The sequence below is a fragment of the Mustelus asterias genome, chromosome 23 (assembly GCF_964213995.1).
Source record: "Mustelus asterias chromosome 23, sMusAst1.hap1.1, whole genome shotgun sequence".
NCBI classification, from domain to species: Eukaryota; Metazoa; Chordata; class Chondrichthyes; order Carcharhiniformes; family Triakidae; genus Mustelus; species Mustelus asterias.
This window is the reverse complement of record NC_135823.1, coordinates 36,771,746-36,798,035: the sequence shown is the minus strand read 5'-3', so window position 1 is coordinate 36,798,035 and position 26,290 is coordinate 36,771,746. Positions and strand designations below refer to the sequence as shown.

The following is a 26,290-nucleotide window of genomic DNA, read 5'->3' as shown; positions in this document are numbered from 1 at the left end:
GGGACAGGACATATCCAGGGATGGTAATGGTGGTATCTGAGGTGTTATCTATAAGGTATGATTCCATGAGAATGACTATGTCAGGCTGTTGCTTGACTAGTCTGTGAGACAGCTCTCCCAATTTTGGCACTAGCCCCCAGATGTTAGTAAGGAGGACTTTGCAGGGTTGACAGGGCTGTAAATTACCAGCAGTTAAGCAGTTTGGGTGACTATATTACTATTTGGGGGAAAATCAACTTTGGTATTTGTTGTTGTTTTCTAATGTGCTCAGTATTTGTGATTTCCCTCAGCATTTCTATAGTGTTTGCTTTAATTCACTGATAACGTCAAGTCTAAAGTTTTGGTGTTTTTCACCAAAAGCTTAGCAGTATTTGCCACATCAATTGCTGGGTTACCTCACACAAAATTAATGGGCTGGATGTCTATCAGTGTCTATTTCACAGAAATAAAATAATATATTGCTGCTTTTGAGATGCAAAATAGGGTTTTATGCTGTCAAAATAAAACATTCCAGTGCAACTTTGTCTGCATGCGTAGTGTTAACTGTGTTTTCAATAGGCATTTTTGCATTGAGAGTATTGTGCACAAGATTGGACCAGGAGTAGCTACACTTTGCTTGTATTAAATTGTCCGATACGGCACAAAATCTACATGTTGGTTGTATGAGCTTTTTAGAGTCCATTCGGTTTTTAAATATTTTTGAATTGCTTCGTGGTCTCTTGCTTCATCCAACAGGTGGAGCTTCAGTTTCAGTTAAACCGTTTGCCCCTCTGTGAAATGCACCTCGCTTTGGATAATCTTAAAGACTGCAGCCTCGTCTCCCCAGACATTTCTTCTCTTCTAATGATTGATTTGCCAGACAGGTATGGAACACTTTGGGTGTGTTTTCTGGAAGCTGCCAAATGCAATGTTTTTTTTTCAAATAGCTTGTTTACATCTTGTAATAAATCCTTTGGAATGCGATGGGGATGGTGGAAGAAAGGAGAAGAAACATAACTTCCTTGGAGTGCCAATCAGCGTCAGATTGCCACTACGCTCCAGTTTCTTACCTGAAATCTTGTCTCACCAGACTTATGGCTGGGTGAGATCCACGTAGTGCAGCATGTCCCAGGGGCCTAGCATCAAAGGGCAGCTCAGTCGAAGGGAGGGAAGTCACTCCCCCTCCCTTTTTTAACGGCACTAGCACCAATAAAGTAGGTAACTTAAACATCCAGTGAAGTTTAAAGGTCCTTGACAGGACCAGGAGAAGGTAAATACACAAATTAAATGGGTAGGAGTTGCTTATTTATTATTATTTATTGGTGTCGCAAGTAGGCTTACATTAACACTGCAATGAAGTTTCTGTGAAAATCCCCTAGTCGCCACACTCCAGCTCCTGTTTGGGTACACTGAGGGAGAATTTGGCATGGCCAATTCACCTAACCAGCACGTCTTTCGGACTGTGGGAGAAAACTGGAGCACCTGGAGGAACCCCTCGCAGACATGGGGAGAACATGCAGACTCCACACAGTGACCCAAGCTGGGAATTAAAGTGCTAACTACTGTGCCCCCGCGCTCAGTTGGTGGGCGGTTTGGTTGAGTTGGACATTTATTTTTCCTTAAGCCCTTATGGAGCATGTGGAGATGTTTTTCTATGTTAAAGATATATACAAATGCACATTGTTCAGGAAATACGTTGAGTAGATTGACGTGATACGGAATATAGAATCCGGCACTTGAATTTTTTTTGGGTAAAGGATTTTTTCCTTTTCCATAGCTACGGAAAAATAAGGTTATGGTATAGATCTGAAGCATCTATACACTGAACTTTCAAATTCATGATTTCTGTTTTGTCTCTCAGGGACTGGGAAAAGCAGTTGGATCCAAGACTGAACTCCAAACAGAGGAAAGCAGCTGGTGTCATTACAGCTCCCATATCTTTCAGTCTCCCACCGATTCTTCTGACTGGGCCATCTGGTACTGGGAAAACTTTCACTTTGGCACAAGCAGTCAAACAATTGGTGCAAGACCCTGACAAAAGGTAGAGTAAAGTTGATGGATAGTCCTGAAAATAGTTGTAAAATTCTCCAGATTTTGATACATGAGTGCATAAACAGCCATATGTTGAAGTGTTTCAGGATTGTGCCAGTCTCCTTGACCAATGGATAATGAAGATGCTTACAAGTTTTTTTTTGTCTTGCAACATACTTTTTCTCCAGTTTTCTCTCCTTGCCCATTTCTTGTGGTGATTCTTGCTGCCATTTGGTAGACATTTGTTTTTTGAATCTTACCCTAAGTATTTGCTTCAAATATCAGACTGCACACCGAGTGTAGATTGGCTATGCCAATCTGTTAACTGTATCTGACCAAGATCTGTTGTTTTAGAAGTCTGCATGTACACTTCCAGCAGGGATCAACATGTAGTAGGGCGAATGGGAATTGAGGGTGTTTGTGTGATTTCTCCTTTCTCATCTTTTCCATCCATGAGATGTTGAAGCCAGTTATGGCTTTCCGAGCATTCCAACTGAGACAAGCTAATTGAACATGGGCTAAGAACTGATGCTTCTGGCCTATGTAGCTCAGTACCATGTCGTACAACATGTTTACTGACTGAACCACTGGGAGTGGACCTTTCTGACTAGGAGAGTTCCTGATATTGGAGACCAGTTCCTGTGTGGTATTGGGGGCAATAGCAGAGAGAGTGAGAGATGGGTGAACACAAAAATGACTATCATAGACCTTAAAGTACAATGTGTCATGTTTTCCTTTTTATAACTGACTTATATTTGTGTTTTTTCCTGTCTTAGGATTCTGTTCTGTACTCATTCAGATACTTCAGCAGACAATTTCATAAAGGACTACCTTGCTCCTATTTTTGAAAATGATGCCAGTGATATTAGACTTCTCAGGTGAGAGCACTATCCATGATAACATTAGTAACATGCTGCCAGTTTGTAGTTTTCGGAAACGTCCATGCACAGTTAATTATTCCACCCTGTGCTTAATAAATTTGTTATCTTTCAGTTGGAATTGGTAACCTGTGTTGCTCATTGATAAGCATGAAAAAGGTGAAGCTTTTCTGTGTCTTCACCAAAAATACCAAATAGCAACTTCTAAGATGATTTAAGTGTGGGTGAACGGATAAAACAATAAACATTTTGGAACAGAAGGGCACCATTTGACACACAGTAACTGACTGTCCCATAGGAACCATTTCCTTCAATCTCATTTCCTTGCTCTTCCTCGAACCTTCTGAATTTTTTGTAGTGTTTATCTATATACTTCTTATTTGTAAACTCATGGTAAACACTAAGATTTCTTACTTGTATTCCATATCACCAATGGTCCTGTTGTGGTGTGTTATGAAAGTCAGATATACCTCATCGGAGAGTGGGGGGGCTGGGAACTCCAAGTTTCAACAATCCACATTAGTTTCCAGGCATGCATGGACTGGAAAGGGACTGTGCATGGACAATTCAGCATTTTAGATTGTTCGGGTCGTGGATGGGCCAAGCATGCCTGTGCAAATAAAAATGGTGTGAAGAACCATATGCTGTGGACCCAGAAGTGAGCACAATATTTTGGCAGAGTAACAGGCAGGGAACAGGGAGAGGTGCCAAAGGAGACGGGGAGAGTTTCCAGTTAGAGGAAGATGAGCAGGGAAAGATGCTTCAAACCAAAAATGGGCTGCGGTTGGGAGACTTAAGTGGTGAGGGAGAAGCCCCAGTGATCAAAGAAGGCTCAGGAGAAGTCCTGGCGATTGAAGGTGGCAGCAGCATGTTGGTGATTCCAGCTGCGGGCTGTTTGGGCAAAGATACTCCTTTGGAGCAGCAGTATTCTGTTGGTTTAAGAGCTGAAATTGTACTTGTGAGTTGGTGCTTCAGTGTAGATTTGGGAATCTTGCAGAACAGAGCCTTGGGAGGAGAGATTGAAATGCTGTGAGGTGAACTGTCGTTGAGGTCGTCTGAGTTAGGGGTGATCCTTGGAGAGAATTCCAAGGCTAGATCTTTGAAGTTGAAGACTCCAATCCCTTGTGAGAGAGACAGTTCCAACAAAATTGGTTGAATCAGTGTTTAATAATGTCTGAGTGGGTTATTGAGAAATCCATGGGATCTGTTTTGGTCACAGCTGCCATTTATTATGCATATATGGTGGGTTTGATCACAATTTGCCTTCTAATTCACATGTACCTCATTTTAACTGTGAATGTTCAAGTAGGAGATAAAAATTGTAGATTGTTTCACCTTTCTGATCTTGTAGAATGAAGTTTATTTTTGTTTGTTTTGAGAACCCATGGAACTTTGTGGCTTCCTTCTCTTTAGTAAGTGAATTGAATCTCAAATGTTGCCTACTTTAAACAAAGAATTATTTGTCCCTACCGGATTCTATCAAAAACTTGGAGGGGTCTGGTCCTAATCATAACAGGTGTCCGTTGACCATTAGTATCTAAGTTGGTGTCAAAAGATGTTGACCGATTATGTAGAAAGGAATGCTTACATTCAAGCATTTTATTACATTCATTTTCTAAAGATGATGATGGACTAGTGTGTAATGTTAATGTCATTTTGATGCAGATATCTTGCATAGAATTTCTACAGAAGGAAGCCATTCGGCCCATCATAAGAACATAAGAAATAGGAGCAGGAGTAGGCCATCTGGCCCTTCGAGCCTGCCCCACCATTCAACAAGATCATGGCTGATCTGAAGCGAATCAGTTCCACTTACCCACCTGCTCCCCATATCCCCTAATTCCCTTATCGATCAGAAAACTATCTACCCGTGATTTAAACATATTCAACGAGGAAGCCTCCACCACTTCAATGGGCAGAGAATTCCAGAGATTCACTACCCTCTGAGAGAAGAAGTTCCCCCTCAACTCTGTTCTGAACCGGCCCCCCCTTATTTTGAGGCTGTGCCCTCTAGTTCTGGTTTCCCTTCTAAGTGGAAAGAATCTCTCCACCTCTACCCTATCCAGCCCCTTCATTATCTTATATGTCTCTATAAGATCACCCCTCATCCTTCTAAACTCCAACGAGTACAGACCCAATCTGTTTAATCTCTCCTCATAAGCTACACCCCTCATCTCCGGTATCAACCTGGTGAACCTTCTCTGCACTCCCTCCAAGGCCAATATATCCTTTCGCAAATAAGGGGACCAAAACTGCACACAGTACTCCAGTTGCGGCCTCACCAGTGCCTTGTACAGTTGCAGCAAGACCTCCCTGCTTTTATATTCTATCCCCCTCGCGATAAAGGCCAACATTCCATTCGCCTTCTTGATCACCTGCTGCACCTGCAGACTGAGTTTTTGCGATTCGTGCACAAGGACCCCCAGGTCCCTCTGCACAGTCGCACGATGTAATTTTTCTCCATTTAAATAATATTCCAATTTACTATTATTTCTTCCAAAGTGGATAACCTCACATTTGCTAACGTTATATTCCATCTGCCAGATCCTCGCCCACTCGCTCAGCCTATCCAAATCTCTCTGCAGACTTTCCGCGTCCTCCACGCAATTCGCTTTCCCACTCACCTTCGTGTCATCAGCAAACTTGAATACCCTAGATTCAGTCCCCTCCTCCAGATCATCTATGTAAATGGTAAACAATTGAGGCCCCAGCACCGATCCCTGCGGCATGCCACTGGTCACCAACTGCCAACCAGAAAAGCACCCATTTATCCCAACTCTCTGCTTCCTGTTAGATAGCCAATCCCCAATCCACGCCAACACCTTACCCCTAACTCCGTGTACCCCAATCTTCTGCAGCAACCTTTTGTGAGGCACCTTATCGAACGCCTTCTGGAAATCTAAAAACACCACATCCACCGGTTCCCCTCTGTCAACCGCACTAGTGACATCTTCATAAAAGTCCAGTAGATTCGTCAAACACGACTTTCCCTTCATGAATCCATGCTGCGTCTGCTTGATCAAACCATTCTTATTCAGGTGCTCTGTTATTTCCTCTTTAATAATGGACTCTAGCATCTTCCCAACTACGGACGTTAAGCTAACCGGCCTGTAGTTACCCGCCTTTTGTCTACTTCCTTTTTTAAACAGCGGCGTAACAGTAGCTGTTTTCCAGTCAGCCGGCACTACCCCAGAGTCCAGCGAATTTTGATAAATTACTACTAACGCATCTGCTATTACCTCAGCCATTTCTTTCAGTACCCTGGGATGCATTCCATCCGGGCCCGGGGACTTGTCTACCTTCAGTCCTATTAGTCTACCAAGCACCACCTCCTTAGTAACAGTAATTGTATTAAGGACCTCCCCTCCCACCAACTCTCGATCTCTAATATTCGGCAAACTATTTGTGTCTTCCACCGTGAAGACCGACACAAAGAACTTATTTAAAGTCTCAGCCATTTCCTCGTTTTCCACTATTAAATCCCCCCTCTCATCTTCCAAGGGTCCAACATTCACTCTAGCCACTCTATTCCTTTTTATATACTTGTAAAAACTTTTACTATCATTTTTTATATTTTGAGCTAGTTTAGTTTCATAATCTATCTTTCCTTTCTTAATCGCTTTCTTAGTCGTTCTTTGTTTTTCTTTAAAGCTTTCCCAATCCACTAATTCTCCACTATTTTTGGCCACTCTACGCATCTGATTTTATTTTAATACTCTCCTTTATTTCCTTCGTTATCCACGTCCGGTTATCCTTTTTCTTACAGTCCTTCTTTATCACCATCAAGTCTGTCCCAACCACAATCCTACCCAGGTCCTATTCCCATAACTCCACACATTTACCCTGCCAATCCCCTTGACACTCGGGTCAATTTAGCATAGCCAATTTACCTAACCCGCACATCTTTGGACTGTGGGAGGAAACCGGAGCATCTGGAGGAAACCCATGCAGACAGGGGGAGAATGTGCAAACTCCACACAGACACTGACCCAAGCCAGGAATTGAACCCACATCCCTGGCGCTGTGAAGCAGCAGTGCTAGCCACTGTGTTACTGTGCCATGTCCTTGTGTGTCAGATTTTGATTAATTTGAATGCATTCATTGTAGCTAACTTACTTATTAATGCAAATGTATTTGGGCTGCATCGTAGAATCTTGCATAGAAGGATAATTGGCCAGTTGAGCTTGTGCTGCCCCTGTGAAGGAGATAACCAGTTCATCCTAGTTTCTCGCCTCCTTTTTTCTCATAATCATTCAATGTTTTACCCTCTTCAAGTATTAATCCAATTCAGGTTTTTGAAAGTTACTATTGAACCTGCTACTACCATCCTTTCAGGCACTGCCTTCCAAATCACGAAAGCTGGGCAGATAAAGCCTCTCTCCAACACCCCTCTGGTTCTTTTGTCAATTAGTGTATAATCTGAGTCCTCTGATTCTTTTCTAGAATTTATCACAAGAACAAGTGTGTGAAAACTGTGCATCCCACAGTACAGCGCTACTGTCTAATTGCTCGGAACCAGTCTGCCTTCCTGCTGCCAAGGAAAGAGGACGTAGTCAGGTGCCAAGTGGTTGTGACAACTGTGAGTTCATCAAAATACCTCTGTTGTGCTGACCTGCAACATGGTACGTTTACATCGTGCTCACAACTTCATTATGTGTCTGCGCTGCCCAGTAATATTTTTGATGCATTTGTTTATCCAACACTAGAGGTCCTCCTAGCACTGTTTTAAAATAAAAGAAACTGGTCAAGCTGTATAAATCCAGGAATTGAGGCTAGTCCCTGGAAACCAGCAACTGCTGCTCCCTTTCTCACAAGTGAGAATGGTCGAGTGACTTGAGTAAGTTAGAAACCAGTCCCACTTGTGAGAATAAGGATACTTCGCACCTTTTCTGCCCAGGAATATTTGTGGCATATATCACAAGTGTATTTTCAGTAAATAATAAAAGGTCGGAAGCATTCAGGACTGTTAACCCGCCTCCTGATCTTGCAGTGATTTAAGTAATGAAACTGTAGCAAAAGCAGTATTTCTCAGAAACTCATGAAAATGTTCTGGTGGAAATGTTGAACATGATTGAGGCAATGGGTTGTGTATTCTAATTTTATACTTGCACAGATTACAGTTTGCACTTCATGTGCTCTACAGCACGAAGTCATGAGAGAAAAATGTCAACGGCACCATGAGAGTGCACTGTCAACATTTGGGTCTAAACCCATTGGAGTTCAGAAGGGATGAGAGGCTATCTTATTGAAACACACGATAATCTGAGGAGACTTGACACGGTGGAGGCTGAGTGCATGTTTTCCCCGTGTAAGGAAGTCGAGACCTAAGGGACGTTGTTTAAAAATCAGGGTTCTCCAATTTCAGACAGAGACGAGGAGAATCTTTTTCTCAGAGGGTCATTAGTCTGTGGAATTTTCTTCCTTAGAATACATACGAATGTGAATTTGGAATAGGAGAGGGGCCACTTGGCCCCCTTACTCTGCAGTAGAAGCTGGCTCATTAAATACATTCAAGGCAGAGTTAGATAGATTTCTGATCGACAAGGAAGTTTAAGGATAATGGGAGGGCAAGCAGGCAGGTGCAGTTGACGCCACAATCCAATTAGCCTTGATTTTATCGAATCGTGGAGCAAAGGTGAGGGGCTAAATAGCCTACCCCTCCTAATTATGGACATATGGACATAGGAATCAGGAACAGGAGTAGACCACTTGAGTGCTCTGCCACTCAAGATTATGATTGTAACCTCCACCCCACATTCCCACCAACCCCCAATAGCCTTTCACCTCCTTGCTTATCAAGAATCTATCTATCCCTGCCTTAAAAATGTTCAAAGACTCTGCTTCCACCACCTTTAGGAAAGAGAGTTCCAAAGACTCATGACCCTCAGAGAAAGCATTTTTCCTTCCCTCAGTTTAAAAATAAAGCATCACCCATTTCAGACGGTGATCCCTCGTCCTAGATTCTCACACAAGATGAAACATCCTTTCCACATCCACTCTGTCAAGACCCCTCAGAATCTTGCACATTTAAATTGTCACCTTTTACCATTCTGAACTCCAATGGTTACAAACCGAGCCTGTCCAATCTTTCCTCACAAGACAACCTGCCCATTCCAGATATTATTCTGGTAAACCTTCTCTGAACTGCTTCCAATGCATTTATATCCTTTCTTAAATAAGGAGATCAATACTGAACAGAGTACTCAAGATATAGTCTAAGTGAAGTGTTACCTCCCTACTTTTGTATGCAATTGACCTTACAACAAACAAAAACCTCCTATTTGCTTTCCTAATTACTTGAGGTACCTTTTGTGATTCATGCACTAGGACACCAAGATCACCTCTGCACCTCAGAAGCTTGCAGTTTCTCACAATTTAGAGAATATGTCTTTTATATTTTTCCTGCCAAAATGGCTCACCTCACATTTTCCCACATTATACCTTATTTGCCAGATCTTTGCCCACCACCTAACCTATCTATGTCTCTTTGTAGTCTTCTTATGTCATCTTCACAATTTACCTTCTGATGTATCTTTGTGTCACCAGTAAATTTAGTAACCAATATCTTCAGTCCCTTTATCCAAGTCATTTATATAAATTGCAAAAAGTTGAGGCCTCAGGACTGATCCGTGTGGCATGAAATTCGTTACATCTTGCCAACCAGAAAATGACCCATTTATGCTAACTGTTTCCCGTGAGCTGACCGATCTTGTATCCATGTCAATATGTTACCCTCTACACCATGTGTGTTTATTTTCCACAATAGCCTTTGATGTGGCACCTTATAAAATGCCGTCTGCAAATTTAAATGCAGTACACCCCCAGTTTCCCTTTATCCATAGCATATGCTGCTACTTCAAAGAACTCCAATATATTGCTTAAACATGATTTCCCTTTGACAACCATGTTAACTCTGCCTGATTACCTTGAATTTGTCTAAATGCCCTCTACAATGTCTTTTAATAATGGCTTCTAACATTTTCCCTATGATAGATGTTAAGTTAACTGGTCTAGTTTCCTGCTTTCTGTTTCTGGAGTTATCTTTACTATTTTCCAATTTAATGGAACCTTCCCCAAATCTAGGCAATTTTGGAAAATTAAAATTCATGCATCAGTTATCTCTCAAACTGCTTCTGTTAAGAGCCTGGGGTGAAGTCAATCAGGATCTGGGGATTTTTTTAGCCAGCAGCCACTTCCTTGGTGATTGTAATTTTACTGAGATCCTTCCTTCAATTGATTTCCTGATTTACAGCTGTTTCTGGGACACTACTTCTGTCCTCTAGTGAAAACCGATGCAAAATGCCTGTTCAATTCATCTGCCATCTCCTTATTTCCCCTTATTAATTTCCCAGCCCCACTTCCTGTAGGACCAATGATCACTTTTAATACTTTTTAAAAATAAAATAGCCACAGAAACTCTAAAAAGCGATAGAAATTCTTACTATCTGTCTTTATATTTCTAGCTATCTTTCTCTTGTACTTTAATTTTTCCATCCTTATTAATCTTTTGGCCATTCTTTGTTTTTTTAAAAAAAAAGTTCTAACCTACCACCCATCTTTGCACAATAATGTACAAAACTTTAATACTATTTTTAACTTTTTTAATTAACCAAAGATGGTGGGTTCTCTCTTTGGGATTTTTCTTGTTGGAATGTATCTATTCTGTATGTTCTGTAATATTGCCTTAAAGGTCTGCCACTGCATCTCTGTTGACCTAATTTGCCTGTTCACTTCAGCTAGCTCTGCTTTTGTGCCCTCGCAATTGCCCTCATTTAAGTTTAGTCTTGGATCCACTCTTTTCTTCCTTAAACTGAATGTAAAATTCAAACATATTATGATCGCTGCTACTAGGGACACCTTTACTATGAAGTCAGTAGTTAATCTCATCTCATTGCACAACACCAGGTCTAATATAGTCTGCTCTCTGGTGCCAGAATGTGTGCTATTCTAAGAAACTATCCGGAAATTGTTCTGTGAATTCCTCATCTCGGCTACCTTTGCACATCTGATTTTCTAGTCAATGTGCAGGTTAAAATCCACCATGATTATTGCCATACCTTTCTGACAAGCTCCCAGCATTTCCTCCTTTTTTAAAATTCGTTCATTGGACATGGGTGTGGCTGGCTGGGCCAACATTTATTGCCCATCTTCGAGGGTATTTAAGAGTCAGCCACATTGCTGTGAGTCTGGAGCCACATTGCTGTGAGTCTGGAGTCACATATAGGCCGGACTAGATAAGGACAAGAGATTTCCTTCCCTAAAGGACAGTCGTGAACCAGATGGGTTTTTATAACAATCAACAGTGGTTTCATGGTCATCATTAGACTTTCAATTCTTGATTTTTATTTAACTCAAATTTCACCATCTGCCATGGTGGGATTTGAACCCAGGTCCCTAGAGCATTACCCTGGTTTTCTGGATTACTAGTCTAGAGACAATATACTCCATCCTACTGTTAGTGGACATGCACATCACTCCAACCAACAAGTGACTCCTTGTCTTTATTGTTTCTCATTGCTATCCAAACCGTTTCTACACCTTGGTTTCCTGAACTTAGATCATCCTTCTTGACTGCGCTAATATCATCATTAATTAACAGAGCCACCCTTCTACCTTTTCCAAGCTTTCTGTCTTTTTGAAATGTCATGTACCATTCAATATTCGGGTCCTGTGTTCAGTTCTTGTCAATTTCTGTGTTCTTGGTGATGTGTGGTGCTGCAGAGAAATAGATACCTGATGCAAAAGAAACACTGATCTGTTTATTTTCCTGTAACATGAGGGCAGTTGGAGTGGTTCTTGCATGTATGGCCTCCTTGCCAGATCAAATGCCAATTTAAGTTGTTTTTTTCTGAGGGAAATGGAGAGAGGCATGGAGCTTCCCATCAGAAAGAATGAGAGAGAGGGCAGCAATTAATTAGTTAAAGAACAGGGTTACAAATATCTGTAACCAATTTGCTTATTCTAGCTGAGAATACCATTGTATAAAAGGAACTGAAATTGTACAGAAATTGTTGGAAGGGTATTTTGTTTTCTCAGATGCACCTAATTGAAGATTTGGACTTGATCAGGTGAAACTGTTCCCATTTGTTTCTGATTCAAAGCAGATTTTGGCCCATGACTTCAGATGGAGTGACAATTGAGTCAGATTGCCACACCACTCAAGTTCTTAGCTTGAAATCCAGATGATCCTATCTGGCCTGATCTTCCAACTCAGACTGGGTGAGATCTGGGCAGTGCAGTGCTTTCCCAGGACACAGCATTGAGGGCTGTAGAGTTGCATGAGAGAAAACCACTCCCCTTCCATAAACCATGTAGATTTAAAGGGTTTAAAGGTCCTTGACAAGCCACGGCGAAGGTACGTATATAAGGTAAGTGGGTAGGATTGGGAGGATGGATTTTGGAGGGGTCTTGAGTATGAGGGGGCTGTCAGGTTGGGTAGAGCCTGCGGGTTGGGTATTGGATCCTGTATTGGGGTGGGGTGATGTTTGGTTGGGTTAAGCCTTGGGGATGGGTGGTGGGGATGAGTTAGGCTTGGCAGTGGTGGGGAAGAGACTGGCATGACGTTGGGGGCAGGACAGATGCTTGGTCAGCAGTCAGATAGTTACCCGGAAGCTAGAATTAGTTTTAATTCTTCTCTTTTTCTGGGTAACTACTGATGTGAGATAGTTGGAACCATCCGAAGTTTGTGATTTGAATTGCATTTTTGGATGGTTCCCAGTGCAGGGCAATTACCTGTGGGAAGTTTGTACTTCCCAGGCACTTGCTGTGCAAACCTTACCTAGGAACTTCTGCGGGCCAGGTTCCCCAGCGCAGCTTTGGAATACCCTCCAAATACGACACCCTGGAGCTCAGAGCTTCCGGTCCTGTTTATTTCAATTCAAACCTTGTGTCCACTACCAGTTATTTTTGTTATGGTCTGATCCTGCAGCCCTGAAGACAAATGTGACTTGTCTAAAAACAGGATTCTGCATTTTTGGGGATTAGTGAATAATTTGCGTGTTCACTTCTCCAGATTCCTGTGATCAAGTTGACAGTAACATTGAAGGAATCAAATTTGAAATGGTAAGGTCATTACCTTGTATTAGTAAATCTTTCAAGTATTTGGAAACGGCATGGATGAATGTGGTCTTTAGGGTGACCTGCAACAGGGCAAGAATGATTTGTAATATGGGATTGTGCTTTGCGTCCAATTGTGAGTTGCTGTACAGAATTGAGTTGCTGTTTCTGAATTGTGCTCATGGGAAGCTGAAGCAATAATGCTCTTGGATATTCAACAGGAATAGATGTAAAAAGAGGAAAAAACTTGAATTTATGAAGCACATTCCAAAACACTTCAGAGCCAATTAATTATTTTGCACAATGGTCAATGTTGTAATGTATGCAGAAGTGACAGTCAGTTAGCAGCATATAGTATGTCCCACAAAAACTAATGAAATTAATAACCAGCTAATCTGTTTTGGTCATGTTGGTTGAAGGACAGATGTTGGTTAGGACACGGGAAGAAATCCATGCATTTGTTTGACTAATTTATGTCCACCTTAACATGCAGAAAGGTTTATTTAACATCTTATCTGCACTGAGGCATTAGTTTGGTTCGCATAAGTTCCCTGAGTGATGCTTGAACCCACAACCTACTGACATGAATGGCTAAATCGACATGTAAAAGAAACCATGTGGAGAACAGCTGTGAAGGTGAGAGAAGATGCAGCTAATTATGCAAAGAATAGTCACTAACTTATCTGTTCCTGTGAATGAAAAAAAGATAGGGAAGAGGAAAAACCATGATCCAATAAATAATGAAACAAATTGATATTTTGAGAAGAACTGTATACAAAATTAAAGTTTTAACAAAGAGAGGGTAAAATTGCAAGCCAAACTTAAGGAATAATTTATATTTAGAGTTGACTTATAAATAAAACCGCAAATGTTTTAAATAATTGTAAATGTTGGAAATCTGAGATGAAAACACATAGATACAGTCTGAGATGCTATATATCTGATTCTGAAAAAGATGAGAGGTTAATGTTTCAGATGTGGCTTTTCATTAGTACCAATAAAATATTCATGATGTGGGTGCAGCCATTCCTTCTCTCTGTGCATTTCCAATGGTGACATGACATTTTGAAGTTTGTTGACAGACAGATGGATACCAGGATGAAACTGCAAAACTTGTTTTTCCGGTGCTGAGGATATTTTGAATATAAATTACTGCAGGATATTCTGTGCATTAAGTGGATTTCAAGAGAGATATTGAAAGCTTGCTCCACGTTATAAATTGTAGAATGATTGAAAATGAGGCAATTCAAAATGAAATATTGATGTTTCATTGATCTTAGAAGCATCACCTTCAAAGAAAATGTTAAATAGCAGCAATAGCTGGACCACTAAAATAACTGGCAGATTGCAAATTCATAAACTCTTAAGTTATTGTCTAGATGAGTCTAATTACAGGCAGTTCCTGTCAAATTTTACCATTTCATTCTATTGATTTTTATCTTTTCCCAAACCTTTTATAGCCAGAGGCGTATTACCATTTTTATTTACTTCTTGAATAATGATCCCAACAAAGAAGCCATTAAGAATGACCAAATTACCAAGAGAATGCAAACATTTTTCTAGACTTTGAACTCAAAATATATAACATTTATTCTTTATTCTTCAATTTATGGAGACTATGCATTAGACTGTTTTCTTAGTTGTAAAAACAAAAAAATCAGAGCATCATGACCACCATGGAATGAAATTGGTGAAATGTTGGTTTACGGGAATTCATGTGAAATCTTTAACGTGGCTAGCACCTGTAATGTTCCATATCTACAAGGATGGTGTGCATCAGGTTATAGTTTTTTCCTTCCTTGTATGTGTCCATTATTCTTGATGTTCTGCAGTGGCATTGTTGTGCAGTGATAACATATTAAGTATATTGGGATGCTTTAATGTTTCACATTCTGTGAATTACTGTTTTTGAAGTATAGCTATTTGTTTGTATGTAGATAAATTCAGCATCAAACAATATGGAAGTTTGCACAGGATAAGTTTTCATAAATACCTAGTGAGAGAAATTACCTCTTCTGAACTCAGTACTTTCCTACAAATAGTGTCTTGACTTTTTCTATGTCCACCTAAAAAGGCATAGGGCCTAGGACTTAATGTTTCATCTGAAAGCCAACATCTCTGACAACGCAGCACTCATTCAGTATTGTAGTAAACTCCCATCTCAGATTATGTGCAGTCCTGATTTGGAGCTTGAACTTGGGCAAGAATGTTACCAAGTGATGATCCAAGCTGAAAATGTGATCAAAATTTAGTGTATTGTAGCAATGTAATTAATCATCACTGGCGTAGTTTATAGTTTATTGAGAACGTAATGAATTGTAGAATATTTGATTGCAAGTGAGGAGCAAGTAATATTTTAATCTAATAGTTGTTGCCATTGTTTGAGCCCCTGAGGAAAAGTCACAGTATTATCACTTATGTAAAGAAATTGAGAGCTGAAATTAGTGATAAAAGTGAATTTACATTAAGGGTTTGTTGATGGTATAAGCCACAGGAACAAAATTCAAGTAGTTTGTGGAGGTCATGTGAAGCTGGAAATGAATTGTAAGTCTTATAGTTAATGTCCTTCCTCTCAAATTTTTTGTCTTGAGTATTTGTTAATTTTAATTCACATAGAACAATGTTTCTTTGAAATAAACTTAGCAAATCGAGGTACGGTAAATGAGCAAGATAATTTACAATAAAGCCCTGTCACTTGCAGGGATTACGTTCCTGCAAAACCTCACCCAAAATAGCAAAATCATGAATGATGAACATGGTTTTCAATGGGAGCCAATTTGATAGATTCCAGCAATGCGAGGGCAGCATTCATTTGAGCGGTTACAGTACTGTTCAGCAAATTATGATACGACAGTCGGGGGAGCCTCTGAGCAATACAAGGCATGCATTGAAAACTTTAAGAGATGAGCCTCATTTAAGAAAAAATTTAAACACCTTAAAACTGGCAGATAAAATCGGTGAATATTTCAAAATTTAATGGAGCAATTATTGTAGCTGTGGACCGAGAAAGTTTGACATTTCTAGGTTAACCTCTCTATTTGGGATGCACTTCAGCTGTAACCATTCCAGGCACCGTCTCTCACCCCGTTGGAAAAGTGCTTACAAAAGAGAATTAAAAGTCCACGGCCAGGAAGGAATCTGCTTCTCCTTAGCGAAAGAAAATTTAACTTTTAAACAACCTCCGGTCCAATGCTTTGATTCGAGTGACGTTCAGCGAACTCCTGGTGAACATTGCTCACACGATGTGGTGTACAAAGCATGGATAAGGAGATGCGCAAACAAGGAAGTCACGTGCGGTGGGACTTTACCGTACATAAAAAGACTTCTTTCTTTATGTAGGTGGGGAAGGTGCAGAGAATAAATAGTTTGTATTATGCACAATTATTTACTTCTCCCCGTAAATTCAAATATTAAGTTGTTCACCTTATATGCCTCGTAAAAGGTTTTTGCAAAGCTGCTCTGCAACTAACGCACATCTTACTCCCTTCTTTTCACTAATTCTTTACACTACTTACTAAAGCACTATTCATCATCAGCAGATAGCTCCAAAATCAAGGTAAACTCCTTGCTCCTCATAGCAGAGGTGACAGCTTGCAATGTCCATTAGTACTCTGATTTTGTTCGTAGTACGTTTTGCACAAGGAACAATAGGAAATCTAGGACAACAGCTGTCGAACTGATTTGTGGATCCCTGGATATATGGAGACTGATGTGGAGATGCCGGCGTTGGACTGGGGTAAACACAGTAAGAGTTTTAATAGACAGTAAGAGTTTGGCATTTGCTACCAAATAAACCTGTTGGACTTTAACCTGGTGTTGTTAAAACTCTTACTGTATATGGAGACTGTCCAGGGCACCCACAAAATAATGTGGAAGTGTTTATTGACTTGGGTCAACCTTTTTTGAGGAGGGGGGGTTGCATGGTGTGAGGTGGGAGTGAAATACTGGCAGCCACATGTGCAGCACAGAATTGGCTGGCAGTCTCACTGAGGAAGTGGGTACACATGGAGACAGGCTGAGACAGGCACAAAGATCCCTATATCTAGAAATATTCTAAATAAATATTAAGAAGTAAATAACTTTTTAAAAATATTACTAAAATGCTCTACCCGCAATATTTTCATATAATAATTGTTAAAATGTATTGTGATTGAGATCAGTTGTTCTGTAATCACTATCTATTTGAAAAGGGATCCTTTAACCAAAAAGGTTGGAGAACCATTGATCCAGGACAAAGAAATTGAACAATTTTGACAACATGATTTAATCTGACAATTCGTCTCTTGCTGTAGACTTGCTTTTGAATGTTTCATTTCTCGCAGTTTACATCATGCCTTTCACCAGGTTCCACTACACTCCCATTTTCCCATTTGTTGCGGGCTTTGATGTCAGCTTTTTAATTGGTCACAACTTTACCCTTCAAGTAACCAGAGAAGTATGAGTTTTTCTTAAACTGGTAATTTAAAACAAGCTACAGCAAGGACGCTGGAGGCTACAGTTTACATCCCTGTAGCTAGCCAGAGTGGCATATTCCAAGATACAAAGGCAATTAAAGTTTTCAAAATTGATTTACAAATAATTAGCATAAACTGATCACAATTACTTTACGCTTGCTTCATTATAATAACAATCAGCATGAAAACTTCATAGTACAGTTTGTTTCTGTACCAGTGGATCACTCCCATTTTCCAGTTACAGATGTCTGATTTATGTACTTTACCAGAGTAAAGGCCTTGGTGTCTGTCTGTGAAGGCCCTTATGAGAAGACCTTTGTTTTTCGGCCTGTGTGATTTTTCAATATGTATGTCTATTAACCCTTTCATCATTATTGAAGTCTTCTGAAGCAGGCTCCTCATTTTGAGGGAGATATTGTGTTTTATTTGCCACAATTGAAATAGAATATTGGAAACCATGAAGTAAGTTGCAGGCTGTAATTTAATTGAAGTGATGCTAAATGGTGCTATTTTACATTTTAGAGTGGAGCTTGAGTAGTCTGGAAGGCGAATGGGAGGCCTGTGTGGAGGGTGGGTGCAGATCTGGGTGGAAAACCGGTCTGGCATGAAAGAGGGTGCGGGGTGAGTCTCATACAAACCAACATTCTCGGCGATCACTCTGATGAAGTTGAAGTACTACCCGCAACAGCCGGACAGAAGCCTAGATGTTGCATGTGCCTGATTATATTCATGACAGAATTTCAGACTTCAGTGGAAGAAAAAGACTGCAAGATTTTTTACTGAAAGATAGATGTTTATTAAGTAACACAAAATGTGAAGCATATTGCCTGTGAGACATTTTCAACTAAACTGAGTGAATACAGCTAAATCAGTTTTGCTGTAGCTTGTGGCTAGTTCTTGGTTTCTGTTGTACATTGCAGGCAAAATAAGGAACATCCACTCAGGCTATTCAGTTGCCAATCACCCTTGCAGTTACATTCAGATCTGGTTCTGAATCCAGTATTAACTTAATTCATTTCTCAACCTGAAAAAACATGTCTGTTAATTTGTGAAATCAGGAATTGGCTGAACTAATTGCTAACTTCCAGGGTTGTGTATGCACCTCCATAGCGACCGTGCAAGGTGATCATCCCCCCCACAAGTTAGAAACTGTGATGGTGAACTTGTACAGTGTGTATTATTTGCAGTTGGAGACTATTCTCAGATATAGGTTTATTCCCTTCCAGCGAACATCTTTATATATGTCGCAAATCTATTTGTGTGTGCATACAGAATTGGTTTTATGTCGGGCTTGCACTTGTTTTCCATTTGGTAAATGAGCTTCAGACTCTGAATTTCCAAATTACTTTAGGCTATGTCATCAATTTGTTGTTATCAATTTTTTAAGATCTGTTGAGTAGTCCAAATAATTTGACCTCCAGATAATAGGGCATGCTGATTGACAGGGTTGATACTTGATAAAAGCTGATCAAGCTATGCAAATCAAGGCTTGTTTTAGGTTATTCTTTGGGGAAGGGTAAGCAGCAGTGTTAGCAATGCACAAGAAGTGGCTAATAGTGGCTTTACTGTTCTTTAGAGAAACAGTAACTCTGTCTTTGGGCTGTCAATTTGGAATAAAAATGAAACAACTGATTATTTTGAACAGCATTGAAACTTATTTTCTTGTGTACTCCATGTTTAATGTCCCCAGTTGTTCAGTTGCTTCTCTCCCCACCTCTGCTAACTCACCTCCTCTGTACCCTTCACACAGGAAGGTGGCTGATGCCTGGTCTGCAATGCCGTCAATGCAAGGTGGTGTACCTCTGCAATAATTTAATGCATGGAAGCAACATCCACTCTGATTTTTCTTTGTTGTGGGCAGCCTGTTTTGAAAAAAATATTATTATTTGTTTTCAAAAAGAAAGAACAGACAAACAAAGTACAATACGATACAATACAGCTCCCCCTTCCAGTAAACAAATGAACAAACAAAACCTGAAAAATAAAAACCCCCAAAATCCCAATTTAATCTAACAATCAACAGTAATTAACTCCAAGGAAAGAGACAGAAGGCTGCCATCTATGATAAAATTTCTCAGTGGATCCTCTTATGGTATATTTAATTTTCTCCAAATAAAGAAAGGACGTGAAGTCTTCTAACCAGGATGAAGCAACTGGGTAGATTGGGGGAGCTCCAAGTTAATAGAATCTGCAGGCTATTAATGAGGTGAATGCAGTGACACTGCCTTCATCAATGTGAGACTGCCCTGTCAGATGGGACTCTAAATATAACTGTCAAAGGACAAGGCTGCAAGTCAAATTCTCGAACTTTGGAGAGAGTGTCAAAAAAAAACAGTGAGTTTCGAACATGACCAGAACATGTGGGGATGGTCTGCAAGGGTAAGTGAACATCTGGCACATTTGTTGCTTGTGTTGAAGAAAAACTTTTAATGCAATGTATTTAGAGGTAGTTGAGGCAGATATGAGCAATGAAAACGCACCAAACTACAAGCTTGAAAGTAACTCTAAAGACTGGATTGCGGCAAACAAACAGATCAATAAACTGTTCGAGTCTCTCTTCCCCCTCGAGGCAAATGCCAAGTCAAGCTTGGAAGGCAACTATACAAGGTATTGGTGAGGCCGCACCTGGAGTATTGTGCACAGGTTTGGTCCCCGTATTTGAGGAAAGATGTAGTGGCATTGGAGGCAGTTCAGAGGAGGTTCACTAGATTGATTCCAGAGATGAGTGGTTTGTCGTATGAAGAGAGATTGAACAGTTTAGGCCTACACGCTCTGGAATTTAGGAGAATGAGCGGAGATCAAATTGAGGTATTCAAGATGACAAAAGGTATAGATAAAATAGACGTGGAGCGGATGCTTCCTCTGGTGGGGCATTCTAGGGCGAGAGGTCGTAGTCTTAGTATAAGGGGTAGCAAATTTAAAACAGAGTTGAGGAGAAACGACTTCTCCCAAAGGGTTGTGAATCTGTGGAATTTGCTACCCCAAAGTATGGTGGTTGCTGGCAAATCTAAGGAGGAGTTAGACAGATTTTTAATTGGTAATGGGTTGAAAGGTTATGGCAGGAAAGTAGGAAAGTGGGGATGAGGAGCATAACAGCCATGATCGAATGGCAGCGTGGACTCGATGGGCCGAATGGTCTATTTCTGCTCCTATATCTTATGAACTTATGTAAGTGGTTATTACAAATCGAGCTGAGTAGCTAAAGAGAGGGAAGTTTAAAATGTTAACAAAGTTGCTTCCATATTTTAAAATTAGAAATCACAACACGGTTTGATGTGTGTTCAGAAGGAGATGAGGATAGTGGGGCACAAATGAATGCAGAAAGAGAGGATGAGCAGCTGGAAAGTGCTTCCATAAAAACCAGTCTATACTTGGATCATGACACCATATTAAAAGTTTTTGAATATTGGCTTCCCAATAATGGTACAGTAGGTTAGGTAGTGCTAGCCCAGCAACCCATTTCCCTCTCTGAAGTATCGCTCTATGGGTTCTAGCAGACATGCTTGCCCAGACAAATGTTGATATCAGCTTATTTACCATAACAAAAATCTTACTAACTGTCCTGGCTTGAGACAGTTCACACCTCTTTAACCTGTGCTTAATCCTCTCTCCACTTGCATTGTCTGCACCTATAAATACTTGATTGCCTGTTACGACTTGCATTCCAACCATTCTCTTGTAATTGAGTTTGTGTCTATATATGCCCCATTTGTGGACCCAACTCTTCACTCACCTGATGAAGGGACAATGCTCCGAAAGCGCGTTCTACTAAATAAACTTGTTGGACTTTAACCTGGTGTGAGACTTCTTACCATAACAAAAAGTGATTTTGTTAAAATGATAGGGAGAAAAATAAACAGGAACCTGGGCAGAATGTTCATTTTTACAGATTTAATCTTGCCAGCTAAGGAAAGAGACAACTTTTATCCCAGCGTTGTAAATCTGCCTTAACTTTGGTGATCAAGTTTGTAAAATTTGTTTTGTGAAGAGCTGTAAGAGACTGTTATATTCACACCCAAGTAATGAAAACCACCAAAAGATATACAAAATGGGAAAGCTTCTGGAGGAATCTGTTTGGCAATAGGGTTGACTGGAAAACACTCACTTTTGCTCACTTTTTGATATTCACTTTATAGCCAGAGAATGAGCCAAAGGTGTTGAGAATATTCATTATGGCGTCGATACAGGTAATAGGGTTAGTAATATATAATACGAGGTCATCAGCACACAAGGATACACAGCGTTCCACACCAGCTCAGTGGATACCCCTTAGCAGGATTGATGACTTTAAGGCTATGGTCAGGGGCTCTATTGCCAGGATGAAGAGGAGTGGAGACAAAAGGCAATCTTGTTGGGTTCCACTGGATAGAGGGAAGTACTTTGAGAATAGAGAGTTAGTGTGAACACTTGCGGTAGGGGAGGTATAGAGAAGCTGAATCCATGAAATTAATTTTGAACAAACCCAAATTTACCCAAAATTGTAAACAAATAATCCAACTCCACCCAGTCAAAAGTCCTCTCCGCATCCAGAAAGACAACAGTTTCAGGGTTGGTCGAGGCATTTGGGGAAAGTATAATGTCAAGAAGTCAACGTATATTTGAGATTAATTGGTGTCCCTTTACAAAGTCAGAACGATCGCCAGATATTATACCAGGAAAACAAGGCTCTAAACGACTCACCAACACCTTTGCTATCAGCTTTATATCAGCGTTTAACAGAGAGGCTGATATGAGCCACATTCCACAGAGTCCCTCTTTTTTGAGTATGATGTGGAAATGCCAGCATTGGACTGGGATAGGCACAGTAAGAAGTCTCTCAACACCAGGTTGAAGTCCAACAGGTTTATTTGGTAGCATGAGCTTTCAGAGCGCTGCCCCTTCATCAGGTGAGTGGAGAATTGGGTTCACAAACAGGACATATACAGACACAAACTCAATTGCAAGATAATAGTTCCAATGCGAGTCTTAAAAGGTAACCAAGTCTTTACAGGTGCAGAGTGGAGAGAGGGTTAAGCACAGGTTAAAGAGGTGTGAATTGTCTCAAGCCAGGACAGTTAGTAAGATTTTGCAAGCCCAGGCAAGACGTGGGGGTTACTGGTAGTGTGACGTGAACCCAAGATCCCGGTTGAGGCCATCCTTGTGTGTGGAACTTGGCTATCAGTTTCTGCTCAGCGATTTTACGTTGTCGTGTATTGTGAAGGCCGCCTTGGAGGATGTTTACCCGAAGATCAGAGGCTGACTGCCCTTGACTGCTGAAGTGTTCCCCGACAGGAAGGGAACACTCCTGCCTGGTGATTGTCGAGCTGTGTCCATTCATCCGTTGTCATAGCGTCTGCATGGTTTCCCCAATGTACCATGCCTCGGGACACCCTTTCCTGTAGCGTATCAGGTAGACAACGTTGGCCATGTCGCAAGTGTATGTACTGTGTACCTGGTGGATGGTGTTCTCACGTGAGATGATGGCATCCGTGTCGATGATCTGGCATGTCTTGCAGAGGTTGCTGTGGCAGGGTTGTGTGGTGTCATGGCCACTGTTCTCCTGAAGGCTGGGTAGTTTGCTGCGAACAGTGGTCTGTTTGAGGTTGCGCGGTTGTTTGAAGGCAAGTAGCGGGGGTGTGGGGATCTGCCACACCGGATCTGCGCAGAAGAGGAGGAACGCAACAGACACCTACAGACGCTGAAAGATGTCCTCATACGGACAGGATATGTCGTTCGACCTCATCGATCAACAGTTCTGATGTGCCACAGCACCTACCTCCTCAGAAGACAAACACGGGATACGGTGGACAGTACCCTTCATCGCCCAATACTTCCCCGGAGCGGAGAAGCTACGACATCTTCTTCGGCGCCTTCAACATGTCATCGATGAAGATGAACATCTCGCCAAGGCCATCTCCACACCCCCAATATTCATTGCCAACCTGAAACGCTGCAGGAAAGGATGTCCCGAGACATGGTATATTGGCAAGACCATGCAAATGCAATGATAACAGATGAATGGACACTGCTCGACAATCACCAGGCAGGAGTGTTCCTTTCCTCTCTGGGAACACTTCAGCAGTCAAGAGCATTCAGCCTCTGATCTTCAGGTAAGCATTCTCCAAGGCGGCCTTCAGGACACACGACAATGCAGAATCACTGAGCAGAAACTGATAGCCAAATTCTGCACACATGAGGACGGCCTCAACCGGGATCTTGGGTTCATGTCACACTACCAGTAACCCCCATGACTTGCCTGGGCTTGCAAAATCTTACTAACTGTCCTGGCTGGAAACAATTCACACCTCTTTAACCTGTGCTTGACCCTCTCTCCACTCACATTGTCTGCATCTGTAAAGACTTGATTACCTGTTAAGACTTGCATTGCAACCATTATCTTGTAATTGAGTCTGTGTCTATATACGTGCAATTTGTGAACCCAACTCCCACTCAACTGATGAAGGGACAGCGCTCCAAAAGCTCGTGCTACCAAATAAACCTGATGGACTTTAACCTGGTGTTGTGAGACTTTTGTGAGTATAAGCGAGAAGAAAGCTTGAGTTAGTGTTAGGGGCAGAGAACCTTGGGACAATGAGTCATTAAGTACATCTATTAATAAGGGAGTGAGTTGAGCAGAGAACTTCTAAAGAATTCAATAGGAAAGCCACCTTGGGGTCTTGCCACTTTGCATTGACTTAGTGCAATTTGTTATGTCATCCAGATGCAAAGGATCGTCCAAGTCTCTACTCCAGTTTGTATCCATAGATGAGATATCGAAGTTATTTAGAAAGTCAGTCATTGCCATGCTATCTGATGGGGTTTCTGATTGATAAAGATAACAGTAAAAAGAAGTAAAAGTCAAATTAGTTATCAGATTGGTCGGTTGTAAGATCATGGGGGAAGTCATAGGCTTGGGCGATGAACCGAGAAGCAGACTGACCCTGCCTGAGTTGGTGGGCCAGAAGGTGAGCAGCTTTCCTTGCTTAGCTTTATTTGTGGAAAGTAAGTCAAATTGAGTCTGAAGTTTTAGCCTGTTTGCATATAACTCAGGAGTGAGGGTGATGGAATATTGACGGTCTATTTGTAAAATTGAGTCCACTAATTCTTGTTGTTTTAATTTTCTTTGTTTGGAAGAAATTGTTTCCCGGTTTGAGGATCTCCTATTGTACTAATGGGGTGATAGGATCAGATTTATTCATTTTAATAAAACATCGATACTAGTGGATATAGATTTATAAAAGTCTTTGTCAGATAATAAGGTTGTGTTAAATCTCCATGGAGGTAGACCTTTAGCTTTGGGTGTAAGAGCCTGGTCAAGGGGGAGGGACGCATGGCCTGATATAACAACAGCAGAATACTCAGCCGATTTAACTGTGGGGAGAAGAGCCCCAACTAAGAAAATGTGGTTGATGCATGAGTAAGCATGATGGACCTGAGCAAAGGAGCAAAAGTCCCTTGTAGCTCTGCGGAGGAAGCACCACGGGTCAACACAACCGATTTAAATCATAAGTATGGAGAGAGTCGTGGACATGGGAGGAGTGTGCAGCCTGTTTATTGCACCATGTGGTATATTTCAGATTGCTGCACAACTACTAACCCATGAAATCTTAAAGTATTGTAATAATCTTACTGATGCCAGTCTTCTGTCACCAATCACCCTTTTATTTAGTGATATCTGAGCGGCATTCAACAGCTACAGAGTGCTGATCAGTCCTGAGTCTGTCGACTGTTGGCCAGACTGGAGTCAGCTGGTTTTAAACTCCCCACTGTTTCTTCCCTTTGGGGCAAGCTTCAACTCACCTCATAGGGAACTCATATTTGACGAGACCAATTGATGATCCTACGTGGCCATCATAACAGGCATCATTGTATGAGATGGTGAAATGGACAGGTCTGTAATGTCATGATGATGTCTCTTGAATAGAAAACACTGCTCTTGTCTTCCCCTTGTTTGCACTGCTCCTGACAAAACTGAAATTGAGGATATATCAGTTGTCTATGTGATAAGGAAATGTAACATTTACATGTTCACTATTTGAGGTTCACATGGCCAGAAAGTGAGATGGCATGTATAATTTCAAAGTTGAAAATATGTCTCACTGAAGTTTTAAAAATTATAGAGAATGAAAATAGATCCAAACAAATTGTCCACCTATAAACTTTCACTACTGGAGGTCGTGTATAAATATTAAAATAGGAAAATAAGATGGGAGTTATCACCCTGAGTTTTATCAGGTTATGGAATACAAAAGAGTTGAAAGACATTGAAACAGTGTTCTATGATGTGTGTGCCTGCATGCCATTGTAATGTGAAGGTGCTCATCAGGGAAAGGGTTAGCCTGCCTGGAGAATAGCACTGCCCAAGGCACGATGTATAGAATCAAATGGTAGTAGACTCAGCGAACACTCCTAGAAGGAACCTGCATAGAGACAGCTGCACCATGCATGGCAGTGACTGAGATCTGCACATAGTTAAAGATTAACAATGAATGGTTTATGTTTATACCCTACCTGCAATATACAACTCTCAAGATGACAGCATTGAGATATCAAATGAACCCATAACACAACATGGTGGCAGCAGTGGGATGAAAGGTGGCATTTAAACAATGAACCCAAAACAGAATCCCAAGATATGCAAAAATAAAAACAGCTGAGGCCTGACCAGAGGTGTGCGCCGAAGAAAGAAAATTGAAGAAACGCTTGAGGAATCCTTCAAAGTGAGTGGAGGTCCATTGCAAGAAGACCCTGAGTGACACAAATGAAGCCACCTGGTCAGATCACAAGGTGGGTGAAGAAAAGTGCAAACATAAAGCTGTGCTTACATTTCTAAAATAGGTGCCAATCTCGGGGCTCAGCATGTACATAGGGCAGCTGGAGGAAAGCAGTAACTCCAGCTGGTACCATATAACA

The 26,290-nt window shown here is 41.0% G+C and overlaps 1 protein-coding gene across 1 annotated transcript in view; it reads left to right on the top strand.

Moving 5' to 3' along the window:
• LOC144510644 (putative helicase with zinc finger domain) overlaps positions 1–26,290 on the top strand; it is a 359,659-nt gene that overhangs the window by 52,225 nt on the left and 281,144 nt on the right. The window contains exons 13-16 of the mRNA XM_078240298.1: positions 736–863; positions 1,841–2,020; positions 2,787–2,888; positions 7,332–7,510. Coding sequence (XP_078096424.1) covers positions 736–863; positions 1,841–2,020; positions 2,787–2,888; positions 7,332–7,510 — 589 coding nt within the window. The remainder of the gene's footprint in view (positions 1–735; positions 864–1,840; positions 2,021–2,786; positions 2,889–7,331; positions 7,511–26,290) is intronic.